At 39.6% G+C, this 20,588-nt stretch overlaps 2 protein-coding genes across 2 annotated transcripts in view; both read right to left on the bottom strand.

The window, feature by feature from the left end:
* Positions 1-5,352: 5,352 nt before the first annotated feature.
* On the bottom strand, positions 5,353-6,884 carry LOC110045110 (uncharacterized). Its single transcript, XM_020750713.2, has one exon. The coding sequence runs from the start codon at positions 6,359-6,361 to the stop codon at positions 5,630-5,632; it is 732 nt and encodes a 243-aa protein (XP_020606372.1). The 5' UTR covers positions 6,362-6,884; the 3' UTR covers positions 5,353-5,629.
* Positions 6,885-11,987: 5,103 nt separating this feature from the next.
* The window catches only part of LOC110045136 (uncharacterized), a 32,991-nt gene continuing 24,390 nt past the window's right edge, over positions 11,988-20,588 (bottom strand). Inside the window, exons 18-28 of the mRNA XM_089272718.1 lie at positions 20,458-20,521; positions 19,494-19,552; positions 18,875-18,994; positions 18,061-18,130; positions 17,497-17,572; positions 16,405-16,507; positions 16,022-16,083; positions 15,004-15,123; positions 14,538-14,577; positions 13,585-13,674; positions 11,988-12,659 (exon numbers count right to left, since the gene is read on the bottom strand). Coding sequence (XP_089128844.1) covers positions 12,541-12,659; positions 13,585-13,674; positions 14,538-14,577; positions 15,004-15,123; positions 16,022-16,083; positions 16,405-16,507; positions 17,497-17,572; positions 18,061-18,130; positions 18,875-18,994; positions 19,494-19,552; positions 20,458-20,521 — 923 coding nt within the window. The 3' untranslated portion in view covers positions 11,988-12,540. The remainder of the gene's footprint in view (positions 12,660-13,584; positions 13,675-14,537; positions 14,578-15,003; positions 15,124-16,021; positions 16,084-16,404; positions 16,508-17,496; positions 17,573-18,060; positions 18,131-18,874; positions 18,995-19,493; positions 19,553-20,457; positions 20,522-20,588) is intronic.

The raw sequence follows: 20,588 nt of genomic DNA, 5'->3' as shown, positions 1-20,588 counted from the left end.
TCCGTATGTTACTCGTGTATATCCGTATGTTACTTGTGCGTATCCGTATGATGTTACCCATAGTGCTCGAATGGTGTTTTAGTCATGATCCCGCCCATGCAAGCTATACCCATATTTTCAAAACTTTCTTACCGCGAATTTTCGTTCCAGTTGGTAAATGGTCCACATTTAGGAATTTTAATAATTTTCTGATTTTCCGACGAAAACTATACCCTCAGATTTCCGTAGACCATTTGTTCCCATTTCGAAAGCTCCGTATTTTGGGGTTGCACAGAAAACGCCCCCGATAAAGTGGTCGAGATTCTATACATGGTAGCCTCCCACCCAGACTCTCTTTGGGCTCGTAAAGCAATCTTCCTCCACCAACGAGAGACTGCGTAGGACCTTAAAGTCATCGCAGCTGGCTGAACACACGCGTGATCACCACGTTACGCTGTTCGTAATCGTTTGACGTTTCGCGTTTAACACTTTGTGACACTTAGAATTTGCGTTTGGCGGCTGATCAAGCGGCCGACAAGACTCTCTTATGAGACCACTTTTATTAGATGCTGTCGTACAATAAATTTAATAATTGCTTTCGTTGTGAGTCGGCAAATTTTCCTGTTTTGGACATCTGGTATTCCATTTGGGCGAAACCTGATAAAACCAAAATAAACTGTTGTCTTTTTTTACAATCCGAAATATATTCTAATATTCATTCTTGAACAAAAATTGTAATATAGGGGCGGAAAAAAAAGGTTTCATATTTTTTTAAAAATATTTTTCTTCTTCTATTTTTACAGTGTTTCTTTTCTTTTCTTTTCTTTTCTTTTTCTTTTTTGGTAAATTAGTAAGATTTACATTTAGCAAAATTAACTTGTTTCAAAATGAAACAACAAGGTCACACAAATCAGAGAAGTAATAAAAGCGACATATCTGTTAAGGGTCTGTTAAGCTTACGTTGTTTTCAGGTTACAAATTTGCTTTCTTTTATACATTTGCAATTATTTTAGTAACATCTGTAGCAAGAAATTCAAGTCACGTATTATATTATTAACTTACATTCCAGTGAATCACTTCTGCTATAATTCTTGAATTTTAAAATTCAAGAATGGTTTCAATACAGACTCAACGATGTCAAAAACTCAGAGATATCTGCCATTTCTCAAAATGAACAAGGTTTCTGTAGACAATCGACATTAACAGGGGATTAACATGGGAGAAAAGCGACAATCCAGCGCGTCAAACATTTGAGAAAACAAAATATGCTACTAAATTCATCTTGAGAATTTAAAAACCTGAGCAAAATACTGAAAACGTGGAACCTGCTCAGTTTCAGTTTAATTTAACATGTTACCTAACGACATCTCTTGCAAGGGCAGCATCAGTCGAAAAGAATTCATTTTTTTTGCGCAGATAATTTGATTTTTTCTACACAAGGTACTTTTAATCACGTTCAACGAACCTTCAGAATTACTTAGCGTGTTTGCTTTTGATTTACCGACAACCTTTTTCCGGAAGCGATATTGTAAAAAATGCAATTATATCTCGGAAATTTTGGAAATTTCTGATAAAAGAAAAAAAAAAAAAAAAAAAAAAAAAAAAAAAAATATATATATATATTGACAAACTGCAAACAGCTTAGGTGATTTTTAAAGATCTCTAAAGGTTTGCTGTTTCTCTTTTATACCCAGAACTGATCGAATAAGAAAAAAATAGGTTTATTAAAGGAGACGACAGAATAAGTGGTTTGTTGTAGGCTGATTTGCCCTGTTTTTCTTTCTTTTCTTTTCGTGAAATCGCTCTGCAAAATACTGTGATTTCTAACTTAGTTTTTGACATAAATAGCGAATAGATATACCAGTCAATCAAAAAATGAGATGAAAATAAACCTTTTAGTCTAAATCATTGACAAAGCACGTTTAAATGCAAAACTAACTTAATGAGCACCATTAATATAAAAAAAAATCTTAAAAGCTGACAATTAAACATTATGTTTTCCTTAAGCAAAGATGGTAATTTCATCTAAAATTCGCCTTTAGGCTTTATCGATTTTACAGGTTATCAATTTTATAGCTGTTTTTCTCAAACCTGCTAACTGATTTTAGGACTTGATTATGAATTTTTTAACTGAATGCAACGATCATAATTATAATTTCCACTACTTTGTTTTGATCAAGTTAATGGCCATTTCTTTGATGTGATTGTAAATAAATTTGATTGATTTTCATCACAAATTTTAACTGTTTACTGATAACAAACTAACCACATTTTTGACTATATCTTCAACCGATCCAATTTAGAATAATTATTATCAAGCAAATATAAGAAAATACTATAAAATAAGTCATTGAATATGCTTGAATATCACGCGTACTGAATGAAATAATTTTCTTTTTATGTCAGGCCAACTGTTCAAAAAGCGTTTCCAATTTTTCTCCATTAAGTTTTCGTTCTGTGGCCTGACATGCATGTCGTGGAAACCTAAACACACAACTCCTGTTTTTGCCAGACGGATCAAAATAACCGGAGTTGTAAAAAGCATATATAGGCTTTCATTTGACAAAGATTCAAAATTCTCCCACTTATATATCGACAGGAAATCGGCGAAAAGCAATTTTCGATAAAATTTAAGGCCTTCAATAAGCGTTAAATTCTTACCAAGAGAATAATATGTAGCGACGAGGAAGATTTGGTCGTAAACTTTGACGAGCATTGAATCTGGTCTTTGGTTCCACAAAACAAAGTATCATATAAATAATAAGGCACTTTTCTTTTTCTGGTTTATGCAAAGAGAACTGTAATGTCGGCTTCGCAAAGATTAACGCATGGTTTAAAATGTCACCTTTCATTTAATGTTATGATAAAAACGTTGAAATCTGTTTGGCCTTTTCGGATTTCCCGAACCAACCTTTCCTTAAATGGATCATTGTATCACTATACAATTATGAGTCGAAATAAAGCTTAGCGACGCCGAAAAAAATTTTAAATGTATTTTAGGGGAGTAAGGGATTTAGCGGTATCGAACAAATTGAAATGGGCTAATTCTCTATGTGCCACATCACTATTAATTAATTCCAACATTTTTAATGTCAATATTTATTCAAGGCCATATATTGCTAATTCACCAAACGCTTCTAAACACATACCCAGCGACCGTAAATGTTTTATTTTTTTGTTAATCCATTGGCGAATCGTGTCCAAAATTAATTAACTTCTATTAACGACGCAGCATCGGTGATTTTTCTGCTTTGATTTTTCTCATAAAAACAACAACAACAAAAAATTATTAAAAGCAAACACGAGGCTTCTTTGTGCGAGACACTTCCTACGTCACTTTTGAAAAAAATCTTTTGTAAAAAGTAAAGCTTCTGTACAATTTCTTTCAGAAAAGCCACATGCATTTCTCTTTTATCTTCTGGTTCTCCCAAGGCCCTCCTGCGCGAAACGAAATTTGAAATATTGATCGAGAGATTACTCTATCTATTTGACATATAACGTTCTTCAATTTGCACAAACTGCGTTTTAACCGAGCATCTGTACAGGCTTTTTTCTTGCTTCTCTTTTCTCTTTGAATGTGATTTTCGTGAACCGTAGTTACTTTCGAAGAATAACCGCATACTTCTTTCATATGCTTTCCACGTTTTCGCTTCCTCTCGCACAATTACCGAATATTTTGGACGTGTATTTAAATTTTAATGCCTGGAATTGATTTGGCCTCCCTCAGGGGAACAAAGACGTCTTAAAAACATACTTTGCATGTCCACATGTAGACGCCGCGTGGAAATGAACGAAAAAAACGAAACGGTGTTGCTTGAAGGCCATAACAAAAGCGCAACAAATTATGTGAAGCGAGCTTGCACGGAAGCTGTAAAAGAAGCTCCTTTAAGCGTAAATTTGTCTTAAAGAGTATTTCACGCAACGGTTCTTCCTTTTTATTGTCAATTACCAGTAAAAGCGACTTGAAAGCGCGATTATCTACACTTGATTTACCGTTTTTAGAACTAAACAAGCAACGTTTACGGCTTGTAATACACGCCTCCTCTACATGTAGTTCTATAAAATAAACTTATACTATCGATAGCACAAATACTCGACACCAAAAGCAAAAGTTGTTTTCCAGGTGGTCAGATTGTTGTGTGTTTTCAAGCAGCAAAGAAAGGATTCAGTTGACTATGAGCTAAAAAACTGGAACTGGTATGACTATCTAAACATTATCCAACGCGGACATATCAGTCAGTACCAAACCCTCTGACAAACCGCGATTTTCTCGCCAAAATTCTTATCGGTTTGAGATTGCTTAAGTGGTGAGTGAGTTTTTTTTTTTTTCCTCATTGAAAAAAAAAAATACTCGGATTCCGAAAACAAAAGCCATACATCATCAATGGTCTGCATACAAAAACTCCATCATTTAATTTGGTGGAAAGTTTTCAATTTCTTCTCGTCAGCGAAATGCTTGTCTTGAAATTGGATTAAACTGAACATTTAAGCATTACTGTGACGAAAAAAGAAGGTGGCTCTGGTCTTATTTTCGCCTCATTTGGTTTCCGTGCAGAAGACTAATGCTAATCGTCTAGAATTAAGCACAAACGATATACAACTTTTGTTTAAGCCTTTTTTTGTGCGACCCTTTGAATGTCTATACATGTCAAACTAATATTGGCACATTCTCTTTGATGTGCGGGTTTTTGTTACTTTCAAGCTTTAAGTGAGCTTCTAAACCATCAAATGTTCTCAATCAGCGTACATATTAACGTGTTTAAGGTGTAAATGCACACCCGAAAGCAACCAAGCGTTTTATGAACACACATAACTTATGTTTACGTTGGACTGGAACTTAGTGAGGAACCTTTCAAACAGACGAAGCTTTTCAAATCATGTGTAACTTTGAAAGCTGGCTTTCTGCTATTGTAAACCAGCTCAATTGGACCGATAAAAAAAGAGAAACCTTTCATTTTAGCGGACTTGCCGCAAGCTAAAACCAATTAACAATAATCCCACGTGCTGTATTGTTTTGGACAAAGATTTTTGACACCAACGTTTACTCAATAGGTTTATAAGATAAAAGTTCTCACGGTCGGTGACGATTTTCGCACATTGAAAACGCAAATGTGGCAAATGAAATGATGTGATATTTTGCCCGAATAATCAGCTGGTGCTTGTTCCAAGCAGGGAAAACGTACCATTTACTGATGCAAAATATTTAGAAAAGTTAATCTCGCGGAATAAGTTGATATTATTTTCGTCAAGTAATGAACACACTCCGAGGGATGTCTACAAGGGATTTCGCACAGATTACATTAATTCTATCGAAAATTAACACTGCCATTCTAAATCTGTAGCAAGTGCAATGCAAATAGAAAATGTGTACACTTTTCATTTCAGTAAAACTCATTTCAAGTTTTATTATCAAAACAAACACAGATCAACAAAGAAATTACAATATTTGAACAGCGTATTTGCACTGTACTAGAAAGTTCAAGTTAAAAACTCAAATAAATGACATCGCACAACTTTGAAAAATAATTTGACAAAAAAAAATATGTATAAGAAAAAAAGTATGTAGTACACGTCTTTTTTGTCCTTGATGGCGTTAGAGTCACTTAAGAAAACTCCTCGTGTTTGCGTTGAACAAAAGAGAAAAGTGTGTTTAGGTGTATTGTAGTTCAGCCTTGAGGGCAAAATACGGCCAGCTAGTATGGTTCCTGGCCATGCTTGGGCTTCCAGGGCTGGGCAACTTCTCTTTAACTTGAGGAATGCTCCCTGGGTGGATTGCTCGAACAGGACTTTCGCAAGGTATGGTGAAGCGAGGTGTTTCGAAGTAATATGGTGATGTGGCGGGGGACAGGTAGCCATTCCAAGACGGGACCTCTGATGGCCGAACTGAAAAAGGCGACAGGTAACTGGTGGAAACGTTGCTGGTCTTGGAAACGTGCTCGCTTGCGTAACCGTGCTTCTCGTGATGGGAATACCTCGGTGGAAACATTGCCGATTTGTAATCCTGTGGCAAGGAATGGGCCAGGAAACCGGCGGACGGCGGCGCGCCAGAGTTCGGGTACAGAGCGAACGGTTGACGGAATCCGTCACCTTGCACGATCTCGCCGTTGCCTTCCATGCGGTTCTTTCGTCGTGGCCTGTATCTGTAGTTTGGGTGGTCGATCTTGTGCTGGCGTCGAAGGCGAATGGCCTCTTCAACGAAAGGCTTTTTCACCTCGTCAGATAACTGCCGCCACTCCTCGCCCAGGATTTTGCTGATTTCTGCGTTGCGCATTTTGGGGTTGTCTCGGTTCATTTCCCGTCTTCTCCCTTTGGCCCACACCATGAACGAATTGAGCGGCCGCTTGATGTGGCGATCGTCGTGCACTGCCAAATGGAGTTCCATGTTGGTGTTCCTGGTAGTCTGTACTGTACGCTCAATTTAGGGGCGAATGGAGCGTTTGACAAGCATATTAGCCCTTTTATCGGGGGCCAGTTGATTGTTTTCTGACAGATTCGAATTAACAATAGACTAATGCATATGCTAGTTAGTTTCTTTGTTTTGGCACATTCACTTATTGCATTGAAAGGCGATGTTTTTTTTTTCTTTTCCGCAATTTATTTTCTGACTCATCTAATAGAGAACATCTCCGGGCGTAGATCAGGACTAAATTGATTTGCCGATAAATGAAAGCGAGCGGAGAATGATCATATCGCATTTTCCACTGGATATGTGGTAGCGCCAAGACAGACTACCATGGTCTTGAAACGACTTTTTCCGTCACAGAAAAACAAAAGCACTTCCTGCCGCGGTTCGCCACGATTTTCCAACAATGAGACAAAAAAAGAATAATAATAATAATACCGACAAGCCACTCTCTTTACTAGAATGTAAACAAAACATCGGCAGAAAATTAGTACAAATGCGCTTTTTGAAATATGCGTCAAAAACAGACTGCGCACGGTCGACAACCTGGTGTTTTCTTGGTAACTAACGTTGCTGAACTTAATTAACCATCTTCTCAAAATGTTACCTAAACTGCATTTTAAATGTAATTTGAATGTAATCTCTTGTTTAATTGCACAGACATGATTGTTTGTCGTCTTAATTGGACCACAAGGAATCACTGAGCGATGAACATGGTTTTCTTTTTGTTTGGAATTATTTTTAAGACTTTAGTCCCGAATCTTGCGCAATTTCTTTTTCTTTCGATTTTACGGTTTAAGATTTCTTTATCAAAGCGATATAGTGCAAATTATCTGCCATCGTTTCCTTCTACAGTCTGCATTGGAGAGCTTGTTTTGACGGTGGAGTCGCTTGAGTGGTACAAACCAAAATCTTGTCAATTGTTTGTCAGTACAATGGAACTTGTGTGCCATGCTCAGTTTGTGAGCTGAACGCGTGTTTGCTAAATTCGCTTTCACTTGTCCTCGCACGATGCCCGCCGTTGACGCGCGTGTGGTTTGAGCCTTGCGTAATTGTTTCAAAGCACGTGCATGGAATCCCTCATGGTATTCTCAAGAGTGACATGCATTCTTCGTTTAACATATCCCGCATATGTGTGTAACCATTCCCAGCAGAAGCGCCTTATGAAGGAGCGGAGATCATCTTGTAGCACATGTAAATGGTGGAAGTCATTATGTTTTTGATTTAAAAAAAAAAAAAGGTAGAAATAAAAATAGGAACGTTTTTGGATCTGGAGACGTTGCAAAACACTGCTGTAAACAGACTATCGCTTTGTTTAACAGAAACCTATCTTTCGCGCGTACACACAGGGCACAGAAACCTGTTTGGATGTAATATTGAGCAATGCACCCTCACTTGCTTTGAAATCTGGTACTGTTGACATTGGATTGAGTGACCACATGCTAATTTAGACAATTTTTAACAAAAAGTTATTGAAGCCGAAAGCCCGCCTAATAGAAGGAAGGTGTTTTAAAAAGTTCAACGATGAGGAATTTAACAAAGATCTGCAGCTCGTTCCTTTTCATCCGACTTACGTATTTGAGGATATAGATGACATCTACTGGGCATGGGAAGAGTTATATAAAAATGTATTGGATGACCGTGCCCCCATCAAATGCAGAAAAGTTAGGGATAGCTTCCGTCGATCGAAATTTATCACCCCAGAAATACATACCATTAGTCACAGGAAGTTCAGGAATGCTCTGAAGCGTAAATATAACAAGCCAAGAACGCCTGACAACTGGGAGGCCTACAGGATAACGTGTAACCGTATCGTAACCGTGCGACGCAGGTCCGTGGTTAATCACTTTGAACATTTATGCATAAGTTCCGCCGGGAAACCTAAAGAACTCTGGAACTCACTTCGTCCTCTGATGCATTCAAAGAGATGCGTACCAAGTGAATATATCACGCTCAAAGAGAACAATAAAATAATTAAAGATAAGAATCACAGATACTGAATGGTTATTTTAAAACTACAGAAAGACTGGACATCCAACAGTACACTTCTTTTGAAAATCAACCGCACTGGTCAAATATTCCAAGGAACTGGAATCAAGATGAACAGTTTGAGTTCAATTTAATTAATCACGAGTTGGTCTAGACTGCTATACAAAGAATGAAAGCAAACAAAGCAACTGGTCATGACCACCTACCACCATGTGCACTCAAGGCGTCCATTCCATCAATTACACGGCCTCTTAGTCATCTAATGAACACTATCATTACTTTGAGAGCTGTCCCTGACTCCTGGAAACGAGGAGAGATCGTACCACATCATAAAAAGGAGTCACAATTAGAGAAAGAGAATTTCCGACCAGTCACATTTCTTCCAACAATGTCCAAGATCTTTGAACATCTTATTCATCAACAATTGACAGTTCATTTAGAGAAGATTCTTCACAATTCTATGTTTGGATACAGTAAATATCAAGGGTACCCGACGGCACTCCTTGCACTCACTGAACCGTGGAAGGAAGATCTTGATAATCATAATATAATTGGCACAGTAGCCATTGATTTAAGTAAGGCCTTTGACTGCCTATTACATGACTTAATTCTAGAAAAACTTAAATTCTATGGCTTAGGTGATCATGTGCTATTTCTTCTCGCCATCAAAGAGTGAAGCTCAGTACCGCCTTCTCCACGTGAGGGAAGAGGTGTTAAGAGGAGTCCCTCAAGGCTCTGTCTTGGGACCTACATTGTTTAATATTCTTATAAATGACTTGGCGTATGTAATATCACAATGTAGGATTATCATTTATGCGGATGATACAAATATCCATTGTTCCAACAAGAACGTACGTGCTGTTGAAGACAACCTCCATTGTGATCTTGAGAACGCAACTACATGATTTATTCAAAATGGCATGAAACCAAATCCGATAAAGTACCAGGCTATGGTCCTTGGCAGAACAGAAGATCAGCTACTCCTTAAATTGGGTAATATTGATATTAGGACCACAGAAAAGACTAGCCTCTTGGGGGTTGTACTCGACAGTAAGCTAAAATTTGACGATCATGTATCGAGTATTTGCCGCAAAGTGAGTGTTCAAATAAACGCCCTTAATAGACTGAAAAACATTTTACCACTTAAAACCAAGGAATCGTTATATCGTTCGTTCGTTCATTCATTCATACCCCGTACAGTGTGGCAGCAACCCCGTGATCAATCAAGAACAAGGATTTTCTGGTTTCGGTTTTCGGCCCCATTCAGTCACCGACCACCGAAATCGCGCTGGCTAGCCTCGCACGCATGCTTAAAGGGTATTAACCGAGGTAGCTATTTACAGGTACGTCAGCGTTAAGTAACATAGTGTGAAGTTGACCCGGGCGATCGTCATTTTCCGATTGTACTCGTGACGTCACCTCCCGATTCAACGAGACTTTCGGAAATAAACAAAAACGATGGCGGCGATCGAGTAAGTTGCACGTTCATCCTGTATGTGCGTAGAGTGTTTTCTGACAAGGCCTAGAAGTTTATAAGTTGGTGGAATCACGGACTGGTGAAGAGTTCTTTCGACAAGCCGATGCCTTCATTCTTAGAGTCTTCACGACAAAAACACCAGAAGTGTCGGCCTGCCTCACCCGATGTTCCGCCTACAAATGGAAGGGAAGGTAACATAGGGTGGAGACCTTACCCAAGAGATGCAATTCAGCATTTTATTGTGAATTCTGTATCTTTCTCCCCCTCGAAACGTTGTGCTCTATTTTATATATTAGCGGAATCATTTTAAAAAAGCACCTGTAGTTTTGTGTCACATACAGCAGTTATAAACTTCAGCTTCGACTAAGATTTACTTGGCAATGCTTTTTTTATTGACCGCCCGGGATCTCTATCATGTTTTTTACACTGTTTTTAAGACTGGAAACTTGACCTGTATATTATCAGTTTTTGCCAATTAGCAACACTTTTTGTTGAGGAATACTGATTGGTCGAGAAACTCTGCTTATGCTGGTAGTAATTGACATTTTCAATATAAACTCGGGCATTATGTAATACTAGATGGCCTACCCAATGCTTGCTTAATCTTTTGAAACAAATATTGTAGTATTTTAAAATGCAAATTTTGATGGCTTACCCCTGGGGTTGACATGGTATTGACCCCCCGGTGGTGGGGATGGGCCCCACCCCCACCACCAGGTGGTCAATGCCATGTCAACCCCAGGGGTAAGCCATCAAAATTTGCATCAATACTACAATATTTGTTTCAAAAGATTAAGCAAGCTGCGGTGGCCGAGTGGTTTAAGGCGCTAGATGCCGGCGATAACTGGGTCACGTTTCGCGCGCTGAACGCCGTTCGCATTAAGATTTAAAAAAAATAATAACTCCTCGCATTGTGAGCTTGGGCTCCCTGTGGTATGACGTCCTCCGGGATTACGTGATTAGCATGACAGTTACAGGGCCAAATAAACCAACAACCACGAGATGTCAAAAGCTCATGCTTGAGTTGTGCATATTGTATTTTCTCGATTAAACACCCCCAGCGTTAATTTCAAATTTGTCTTCGTGAATCTGGCGTTTATTTGACTTTTGCAATTTATTCGGGAGCACAGGGAACCCGAGCGCTATAGCAGCAGTAAAAATAAATGTGCTGTTATTTACCTGTGTTCTCGTGTCTTTTTGAGTTGTTTTGAGTTGTTAAGAAGGTCTAGAAGGGATCTGAATGAAGCGAAGGCGGTTTACATCTCCGAATATTATCTCGCCTACCGCTTAGTTTCGATTAACATCGTTAACTATTAACTCTCCCGATGAGAGTTAATAGTTAACGAGGATAATAGAAACTTGAGACGTAATAGGAAGGTCATAATTACAAAGTGGCAGACGAGATAATATTCGGAAATATAAACAGCCTTCGCTTCATTCAAATGTCTTCTAAACGACTCGAAAAGACACAGGAACACAGGTAAATATAAACAGCACATTTATTTTTACTGCTGATATAGTGTTCGGGTCCCCTGTGCCTGGAGTTTGTTAGAGTTTTTACTCATAAGTTTTGAGAGCTAAATATCATATAATTTAGCCTGTTCCGGGCTCTCGCTTAGTGGGGACGACCGAAAGAGCGGGCGGGCGACTATAACTTCCAATATAAATAACTGGGTGGTCTTATTTCCCTATTTATCTAGTAGACCCGGCGTTTATTCGGAACCCGGCGTTTAATCGAGAAAATACGGTATGAGGCCATGCTGTGAAATGTGGCGGAAAAGCGAAAAGCTCTCCAAATTTGCTAATTGCTGATGTTATGCAAGATATCGAAACTTCCTATTGGATTTTTGCTGCCTAGTTCATCTATAACAGGCTCTGTGCGATATATGTTTGCCACGTGACCTTCTGGCGGGGGTGTTTGACGTGATCCAAGATGGTGGAACACAAAATACCAGGAAATGTCAAAATGGATAATAAGAGAGGGTTTGAAGAAAATGATAAGTTTTTAGCTGAAATCACTGTGACGTTTGTCGTGATATGTAAACATGCTACAGTTGTTTTGAAATAAAATTAAAACAAAAGATACAAGATAGTAAAGAAATCAGTCATCCAAGAACTACTCTTATTTGCAGTACAGCATTGTTTAGCATTGTCTGTATTGATTTAATAAAAGTTGTATTAAAAGATATAGGTAACTTAATAAGAAACTTTATGTACTAAAACTTCCAAAAAGCTACTAAATATTCTACATCATCAAAACGAAGAAACAAATCTAAACCTGCTAGAATTCTTTTCGAAACATTTTGGTGTTCAATATATTAAAGCCCTTGCTTGACTTCAAAATTGTACGCATAATTACCTTTTTCAGGAACATTGCACATGTTTCAACTGTTTATAGGCGAGCTGGTAAACGACCTTATTAGGTCCACAGAAGCAAACCACAGTATTTGTTTTCACCACATGATCAGGGACAAATTTGAAAGCCAAACAGGCGAACATCTGAACACGAAAAGTGCTTGAGAGAGACTTCAGGCAGATTACCTAAAGCAAACAGTTTTTCCTTTCTTGAAGGCTTCGAATTCCCACTATCACACCCCAACATATATTCTTAACTTATCTTTTTTTTTTAAAGGTTAAACTACCCTTGTTTTACACACATGTTTAACACGGATTCGTTTTTATACATGAGTTATCATGAAAATCCCCTCCTCTGTCGGCGTTTCTTGTTAATGGTGAACAGCTCACTCTCCGAAAGTTGTCTTGGAGTAGGGGAAATCTTCACAGTGGTGCGAGTGGTGCGTTCGTCACCACCTAAAAAGGATGAAGATTAAAAAGTGAATCAAATTCATCTTGTTTGTGCGCCTTTTAAATCAAAAACTTGGGAAAGAACTCAAATGTGTAGCTTGGCTTTTAGCTGGCTAATCTCTGTGCGGGAAGAAAAAGCCCATGTACTTAGTGGTTGGTCTGCAGCGAGACCGTAACTTTGATATCTCCACAGCTCATGACAATAACTGTGTCAAAGACGACTGTTCTTTTTTTTATCCCATGAGTACATCGCGGAAGGATAAAAAAAAGTAGAAAACCATAACAAGATAAAACCCCTACTCGGGGAATGTAATGAAGGGTAAGATTGGTTACAGTTTGCCGTCTGGCCTAAAGAACAAGTATCACACTGATGATGAATAGACCATTTAACAGTTGTCTGCTCAGTGACCTGGCCTTAGAATGGCAGCGAGGTCGAAGATGACCTTGGGTTTGATACAGACCTCACTGCTTTTGTTGTATAAATCAAGTTGTTCTTATGCTAATTAGTTTTCATTTACATGATAAAAGCAGAGAGGTCTGTATCAAAGCAAGGTCACCTCCAGCCTCGCTTGCATTCATGGGCCAGGTTACTGAGCACACAACTGTGACGACGGCGACGAGCCCATAGTTTTGGGCTCGAGGTTGCTGAGCCACTTATGGCGCCAAGATGACATGGAAACTAGCAAAGTACTCTCGAGTGTTTGGGCTATGTTTTTGAACGGAATTTACGATTGTTTTAACGAACATTTATTAAAAGTAGCACTTGTCCCCCCAACTTATGTGATCTGGCATGACTCGTCGGAAAAAAAAACAAACAAAAACAAAAAACAAAAAACAAAAACAAAAACTGGACGGGTTATTCTATGGAAGATTGTCAAAGACGTCATTAGTAGCCGTGATCATGCTCAAATAAATTACAGACATTTCTTACTTGAAGTAGCATCTTCCTCGTCGTCGTCATCATCATCGTCATCGGTAATCATCACGCTTTCTTCTGTACTGGGGGATGGAGTCGTGTTGTCTAATTAAGTGACAATTTGAAGGAAGACTGTCAAATGTTGCAGCAAAAGTCCTATGTCCTTTATTGCGAATAGATATGGGCGAAGAGTAAATAGTCTGGGGTGGGGAGGGAGGGTGGTGGAAAAGAAGTTCTTAACGTTATTATTATTTCTGTTGTTGTTGCTGCTGCTGCTGCTGCTGTTGTTGTTGTTGTTGTTGTCGTTAGATGCTCACGCGCAGTTCTGAATATCTCAGCGCTGGTTTCACTGACTGGTATAAAGCCCCGCCCACACTACGCCGGAGGAATTTCAAAACGGAGATTTCACTCTGAAAACGCATCAAATGTTTTCTGTCCACACTACGCTGGAGAAATTTAAAAACGCAACAATCACCGGTCATTTCGGATTTCTGTTTGAGGAAAACTCGGTAAGGGAGATCACATGATTATCGCGACACCATCGTTTTTGAAAAGCCCCCGTTTTCAAAATGTTGTCCGTCCAAACGAAAACGCAAAGCCAGCGTTTTCAAATTCCTCTGGTTTGAAGAGCGTTTACGAAAAGCTCCGTTTTCGTGACGGATTAGTGTGGATAGCAGACCTAACCGTAGAAACAAAGATGCGTTTTCAAATTTCTACGGCGTAGGGTGACGGGACCTAAGCTACATTAAGACGTTGATAATTAGCATCTTTTGTTATAACATTTTCCCAACAAAGGGCACTAATTATCGTTACTGCGTCTGCTCATTGTTATGCTTACGCGCTAGTTAAAGCCAGCCTTTGAAGATAATACACTAACTCTAGGAGCAACCAAATAATCAGACATCAAACAAACAAACAGACAAACAAACAAACAGCTAAATCAACTGTTTTCAGTTGTAATTACTTACCCGTACAACCAGAAATACCTTCACAGTGAGTCTGGTTTCCCTAAAGAAAACAAAAGAGCTGTGTAAGCCTCGATGGAGGTGAAGACAAAAGTAATCCCTAAATGTTTAAGACCAATCATGATAAGTTAGCTGACAAGAGACCACCTTGCAGATAACCGAAGAACCATGATTACGAAGCAAGGCAAGCTACTGCTCCATTAAGACTGAACAATAACACTGTTGAACCTTGAGGAAAGTTGAAAGCGGCCCCATTAGAGTATCGTGGTCCCACTTCTCTGCGCAAGAAAATATTCCTCCATTAACCAGGCTTGTTCAGTCAAGAAGGCTGGATATCGGCCATGTTCTTTTTTTTCCATTTTTATTGACCTCAACTGCGTCTTGGTACTTGAACACGAGAAAAAAAATCATCCAGCCATCTTGACCTCACTCGTGGTGAATAAACCATACAATTAATGTGTAAACCAACCTGGCAATGACAAATTTCACAGGGAGTTTTCCTCCAGGATGTTCCATCGGGCTTGAACTCCAATCCAAAGATGCATCCTTGACTACTAATACTCTGCTTCCAGACCTCAATCGAAGCGAGCTTAAATGAGAAAACAGTAAACATTTTAAGCAGATGTCTTTATAGATTGCGAGCAGTCTCTCTTTTCCTCAAAAATCCGTTGGGAAGAACGCAAAACAAGTAAGCGCGCGAGAGTGACTGTGAGCGTGACGTATGAGCGGCGATGTCGCGAGCCGATAGTAGCGCGGGCGTCGGAAGACCTCCGTGCTACTAGCGGCTCGTGGCATCGCCGCTCGCATGTCACTGTCACAGTCACGCTCGGTTTTCGAGGAAGAGAGAGCCTGCTCGCAGTCTAATGTCTTTAGAATACGTAAACTGCGCCAAGACAAGGCCTAACAATAGTCTCCTTCGGAGCTGTCATTGAGGTCGTCACGCAACTCTTCTCCCCATCAACTCCACTATAAACCACTTACGCGGGAAAAGGCGTTGCGTGACGACGTTAATAACGGCTGGGAAGGAGACTAGCCTGATAAGAATCAGAGTTTAGATGCTAAATGAATGGTTGTAACACCGTGACATAACTTAAGCCCTGACTGTTCTTCAACTGAGGTATTTCTGGTATTCTTACTTTAGAACTACGAATCAAAACGTAGACCAGTTAATAATTTAACAATGGACCTCCGGCTCAGTAGAATAAAAATTCGCCAAACATGTGTGTTGTGATATTTTTTCATCTATTCATTTGTTCGTTCATTCGTTGCTTTGCAGGTTCGTTGGTTCGTTGGTTCGGTCGGTCGGTCGGTCGGTCGGTCGTTCGCTTGCCCGTTCGTTCGTTCGTCCGTCCGTCCGTTGGTCTGTTCGTTCGCTCGATATCTCGCTATCTCTCTCCCTCCCTCCCTCGACCGATCGCTCCGGTTCGTTCGTTCGTTCGTTCGTTCGTTGTTTGTTCTTTAATCATTATTTTTTTTTAACCACGTACCTTATTTTTTAGGTCTTCAACGGTCACTAACAAGGCCTCAAAATCATCACACGTGGGGCAATCTAAATACGATGTAAGAAGACCCAATTTGTAAACGTAGGTGACTTTGAAGGCAAAGACCATGAAAATACCGAGACAGCATACTAAAAACATGATAGGTTTTCATCATCCCTTTGTAAACTAAAAAAAAGGAATTTCGGAGCTGTAGATGCAATATACATCAAGCTTCGAGTGGCTGGTAACGAGATTAGTGAGATCGTCTAATTCTGGAGAGTCAGGCTAGAAACAGATGAAAATATTGCCTCCTAGATTGCCTATAGAACTTGCGTTTTAAGCTTCAAACAAGGCTTAATTATGAAGAAGTCGAATAAAGTTTCACTTACGACCACAAGTTTTTCTGTCTATCTGTAGCTTGTACGTTGGATGGCAAGTACATTGAAACGAACCAGGAGTATTGGTGCAGTTATGATGACAACCTCCATTGTCCTAAAAACAGACGCCAGTCATAGTTAGAAAACCTGGGATTGTTACGTCTCTCTTTACCAGTGAAATACCCCAAGCAGTATAGGGTTAATGTACTTGAGGTCCAATATCTTAACCCCTTAACGTTTCTGCTTGCAGAACCTATCAATTTGCAAGAAATCCTCGAAATTGTGTCTACAGTCAACTCTCCGCTAACGGACACTCTCGTAAGTGGACAGCTCTACTTACGGACACTGTTTACAATTCCCCTTTTTACCTCCCAGTCAAACTCTGTATTTACACATTCCCGTGAGCGGACACTCTCTCGTAAGCGTGCGCGGACACTTTTGAAAATAAAAAATTAGATTTTTCTGTTGTTTACGCACTCTCGTAAGCGGATACCCCATTTACCATAATTGACACATGGAAATGAACTTTTTCTTCGATTAACACTCGCTAATGTAACTCTCTGGTAAGCGGACATCCGTCATATTTTTCTTGGGTGTCCGCTTATGGGAATAGGTCTCGTAACCGGACAGCTCTATTAACGGACACTTTTTCCAGTTCCCGAGGGTGTCCCCTTACGAGAGAGTTGACTGTATTCTGAAAGTTTCTTAGACATTGCATTTCTTAGGTTTCAGGAATCCACATAACTGCCAAGTCAAATTGTTCAACATCTCTCCATGTTGAAACCCTTCTTCCCCAGTCTCCTACGCCGCAGCCGTTATTTGAACCTTACTTAGCAGCCGCAGAGGAGACTAGCCTTGTCCTAAGGCGGAAACTGGTAGCTGCATGTGCACTGCATGCGCCCGGTGATATTATTTCTCCTGACGGCTCTATTCTCCCAGAGGAGAGTTAGGAACTAAGAAGAAGGAAGAAGTTGTTGAAAACTTTAAATCCATTAGATGTTGGCCGGTTTCTGTTCAAGGCCCAACTGCTACTTTGCATTTCTTTTGCCCTGAATATGCATGCAAGGAAGGTTAGATACTAAGAATTACTTCCTTTTCTCTTACCGTAAGACATTCGTTTATGTCCACACAACGCGTGGAATCACTACTGTCCATCACAAAGCCCGAGTTGCAGGAGCATCTGAGGAAAAAAAAAATTAATAAGTGACCCACGACGAAAGAGGATGGTTTCCATACGATGCACGTTATAATATCCAATTAAACAATATAGAGCACTTTTTCGTGGTTACATAGCCACATCTAAACACGAAGCGGGTCTGGAGAATTCAAGACAGTCATGCAAACCAGAGACGCAGTTAAGGGTGTGCATAAGTTTCGAGAGTTCTCCAATCTCCCTAAGTGTCTGGATAAGGCTATGTAGAGGGTCATACAGGGGTTTCTCGTGACGAGTGATTAGCTGATGTTTTATTCCCTGAAACGTGAATTTAGGAAATTATTCTTCGTGATCCGTGACCTGAACGTTTTGCGTGACCCGTGAAGAACTTGAATTACTAAACCGATATTCACCACTCAAGTTTACTTCTCGGTGTTTGGATATCCCGATGAAACACTGTCTCTTGTGTTTGATATATTACTTGAAGGGTTATAATACATGTACAAGTCACTTACGCATAACTTCCAGGGTTGTTTGTGCAGACCTGTTCACATCCTCCGTTATTCGTCTGGCACTCGTTTATATCTGAAAACGAAGATCGAATAGCAGACGATATTATTGGCTCTTATTTGTTATCAGAAGTTTTTATCGAACGTTAAGTTAATATTTCTTCACCTCACTTTCCCTCTAGTTAATAAAGTTGAATAAAACATCAAAATAAATTACCTGCAAGTACAGTGGAATCCACCCTAACAACCACCCTGTTTTTTACGGTCTTTTTTCTTTTCTTTTCTTTTCTTTTTTTTTTTCGCCGAAGAAAACGGTTAAAGTCATTCTCGTACTTTATGAACCTCTTTTGGCGCCCTCCAAACTAGGCCGGAGAAATTTGAAAATGCAGCTTTCTTTCTATGGTTAGGCCTATCGTCCGCACTAATTTGTCACGAAAACGGAGCTTTTCGAAAACGCTCTTCAAACCGGAGGAATTAGAAAACGCGGGCTTTACGTTTTCGTGTGGAAGGATAACATCTTGAAAACGGAGTTTTTCGAACACGATGACGCCACGATAATCATGTGATTTCCCTGATCGAGTTTTAATCTCCTCAAACACAAATCCAAAATGACCGCTGATCATGGCGTTTTGAAATTTCTCCGGCGTAGCGTGAACGGAAAACATTTGACGCGTTTTCAGATTGAAAACGCTGAGTTCAAATTTTTCTAACGTAGCGTGGACGGGGCCTTTACGGCCCATATTTGGTCTTATTGACAGGATTTCATTGCAAGTTAAGAGGTCTGTTGGGAACCTTGTACATCTCTTGCTGTGGGACTTACCTAAACAGGTGCAGTTACTAATGGCCGCGTATCCCTGGTAACAAGTGCAGTTGTAACCTCCTTCTGTGTTGGCACAGTCTTGGTTACAACACGCAGTGTTTAGCAGACATTCGTCGATATCTGATGGCAAAGGAATGAAGAGACGATTATTCATTTTTCAACGATCAGATCAGGAAATGGATCGGACTTAGAGCATCGTTTCTCAGATCACTAGGTGTCGTTGCGCATATAATTGAAAGGTGTAAGGTGTTCAATACGACATTGATCAGCCGAAAAAATTGCTTAGAAAAACAATCCAGTTTCGTTTCAATTTCCGATCTTCACTTTTTTTTTGAAGTAGAGCTCGATCTGTTGTTACTGTTTTCTAGACCCTAACAATCAAAAGGCTTCTTGCCATTTGACGAAACCCACTTATAATAGTTATAACTTGAAATAGAAGGGTTTTCAATTGACTGTCGAAAGTAATCCGGCGATTACTTCGGTTTTGGCTTCACTACGGTTTGAGATTGGCTGAGCAGCCCAATTGGTAAGGAATTGGCTTGGTTTTGGTTTTAAGACACTCAATTGAAAACAGCTCTAAGGCCAATGATAAACAAGAATAGCTGAGTCCTTTGCAAACCTCTGCATGTTGATCCATCCCGTAGCAGCTTGAATCCATGACGACAGGCACATGAATAGCTAATAAAGAAAGACAAAACCCGAAACGTTAAAAGGCTGAGAGAATTGAAATAAATAGGAATTTGAACTGGCTCATCCCACAGAGAGGCTCTTCGTCCACTGTGTCCAGAATGAATTGGAATTTAAAGTGGTGGTTTCTATGTAGGGAGGAAACCGGCCGGAGAACCCGATAAAACCCCTCGGAAAAAAGCGAAAATCAGCAACAACTTAACCCAGTAATGGAGGCGAGTGCTTTCACCACTGAACCATCCCTGCTCCCCAAGAAAGATTCTGGTGAAGTATATATGAAAGAATTCATATTTTAACTGCGGTTGTAGATGAAAGTGAAGAATGATCACCGCAGTAAATTTTCCAATTTAAGCAATTGGAAAGAAGAAGCCTGAAAAAAAAAAAAAAAAAAAAAAAAAAAAAAATCAGGGCTTCAACGTTGAAGCCCTGATTTTTTTCAGGCTTCTTCTTTCCAATTGCTTAAATTGGAAAATTTACTGCGATGATCATTCTTCACTTTCAAAGATTCTGGTCTTACAAAAGATATCGTTATTGGAGTTAGGGTTTACATCCACGGGGCGGGGGGAGAGAGAAAAGCACGGAAAATTTCACACTAACAAGTGATTATACCTAAAGCGGTTTTCATTAGTTAAGGGTACACCAGCACACGCGAACACTATGTTGAGTTCTAATGAGTCGCTGATGACTTGTTAACTTTCAATGGGCTGGCAAGCTATCTTCATCCGATGAAATAATAACGCACTCTTGAAACTTAATCATGAAATATCAATGATACGGTTCAATGTTATTTCCCTTGGGACGATTTGGTAATCTCCGTTGTTCTGTTGTATGGTAATATATTATGATATATAGGAAACAATAGGATAATATTATATTGAGCCACCACAACACGTTACCTGCCATTTTCATTAACACATCTGTGATCGCATCCGCCATTGTTGTCCAAACACTCGTCAATGTCTAATAACATAAGGAAAAAATATAGAAGCTAACGAAACCATTTTCAAACTGGTGGATTTTTGCGGAC

Source organism: Orbicella faveolata, unplaced genomic scaffold (assembly GCF_042242905.1).
Source record: "Orbicella faveolata isolate gen_17 unplaced genomic scaffold, um_ofav_v1 contig_35, whole genome shotgun sequence".
NCBI lineage: Eukaryota > Metazoa > Cnidaria > Anthozoa > Scleractinia > Merulinidae > Orbicella > Orbicella faveolata.
This window is presented reverse-complemented; position numbering and strand designations above follow the sequence as displayed.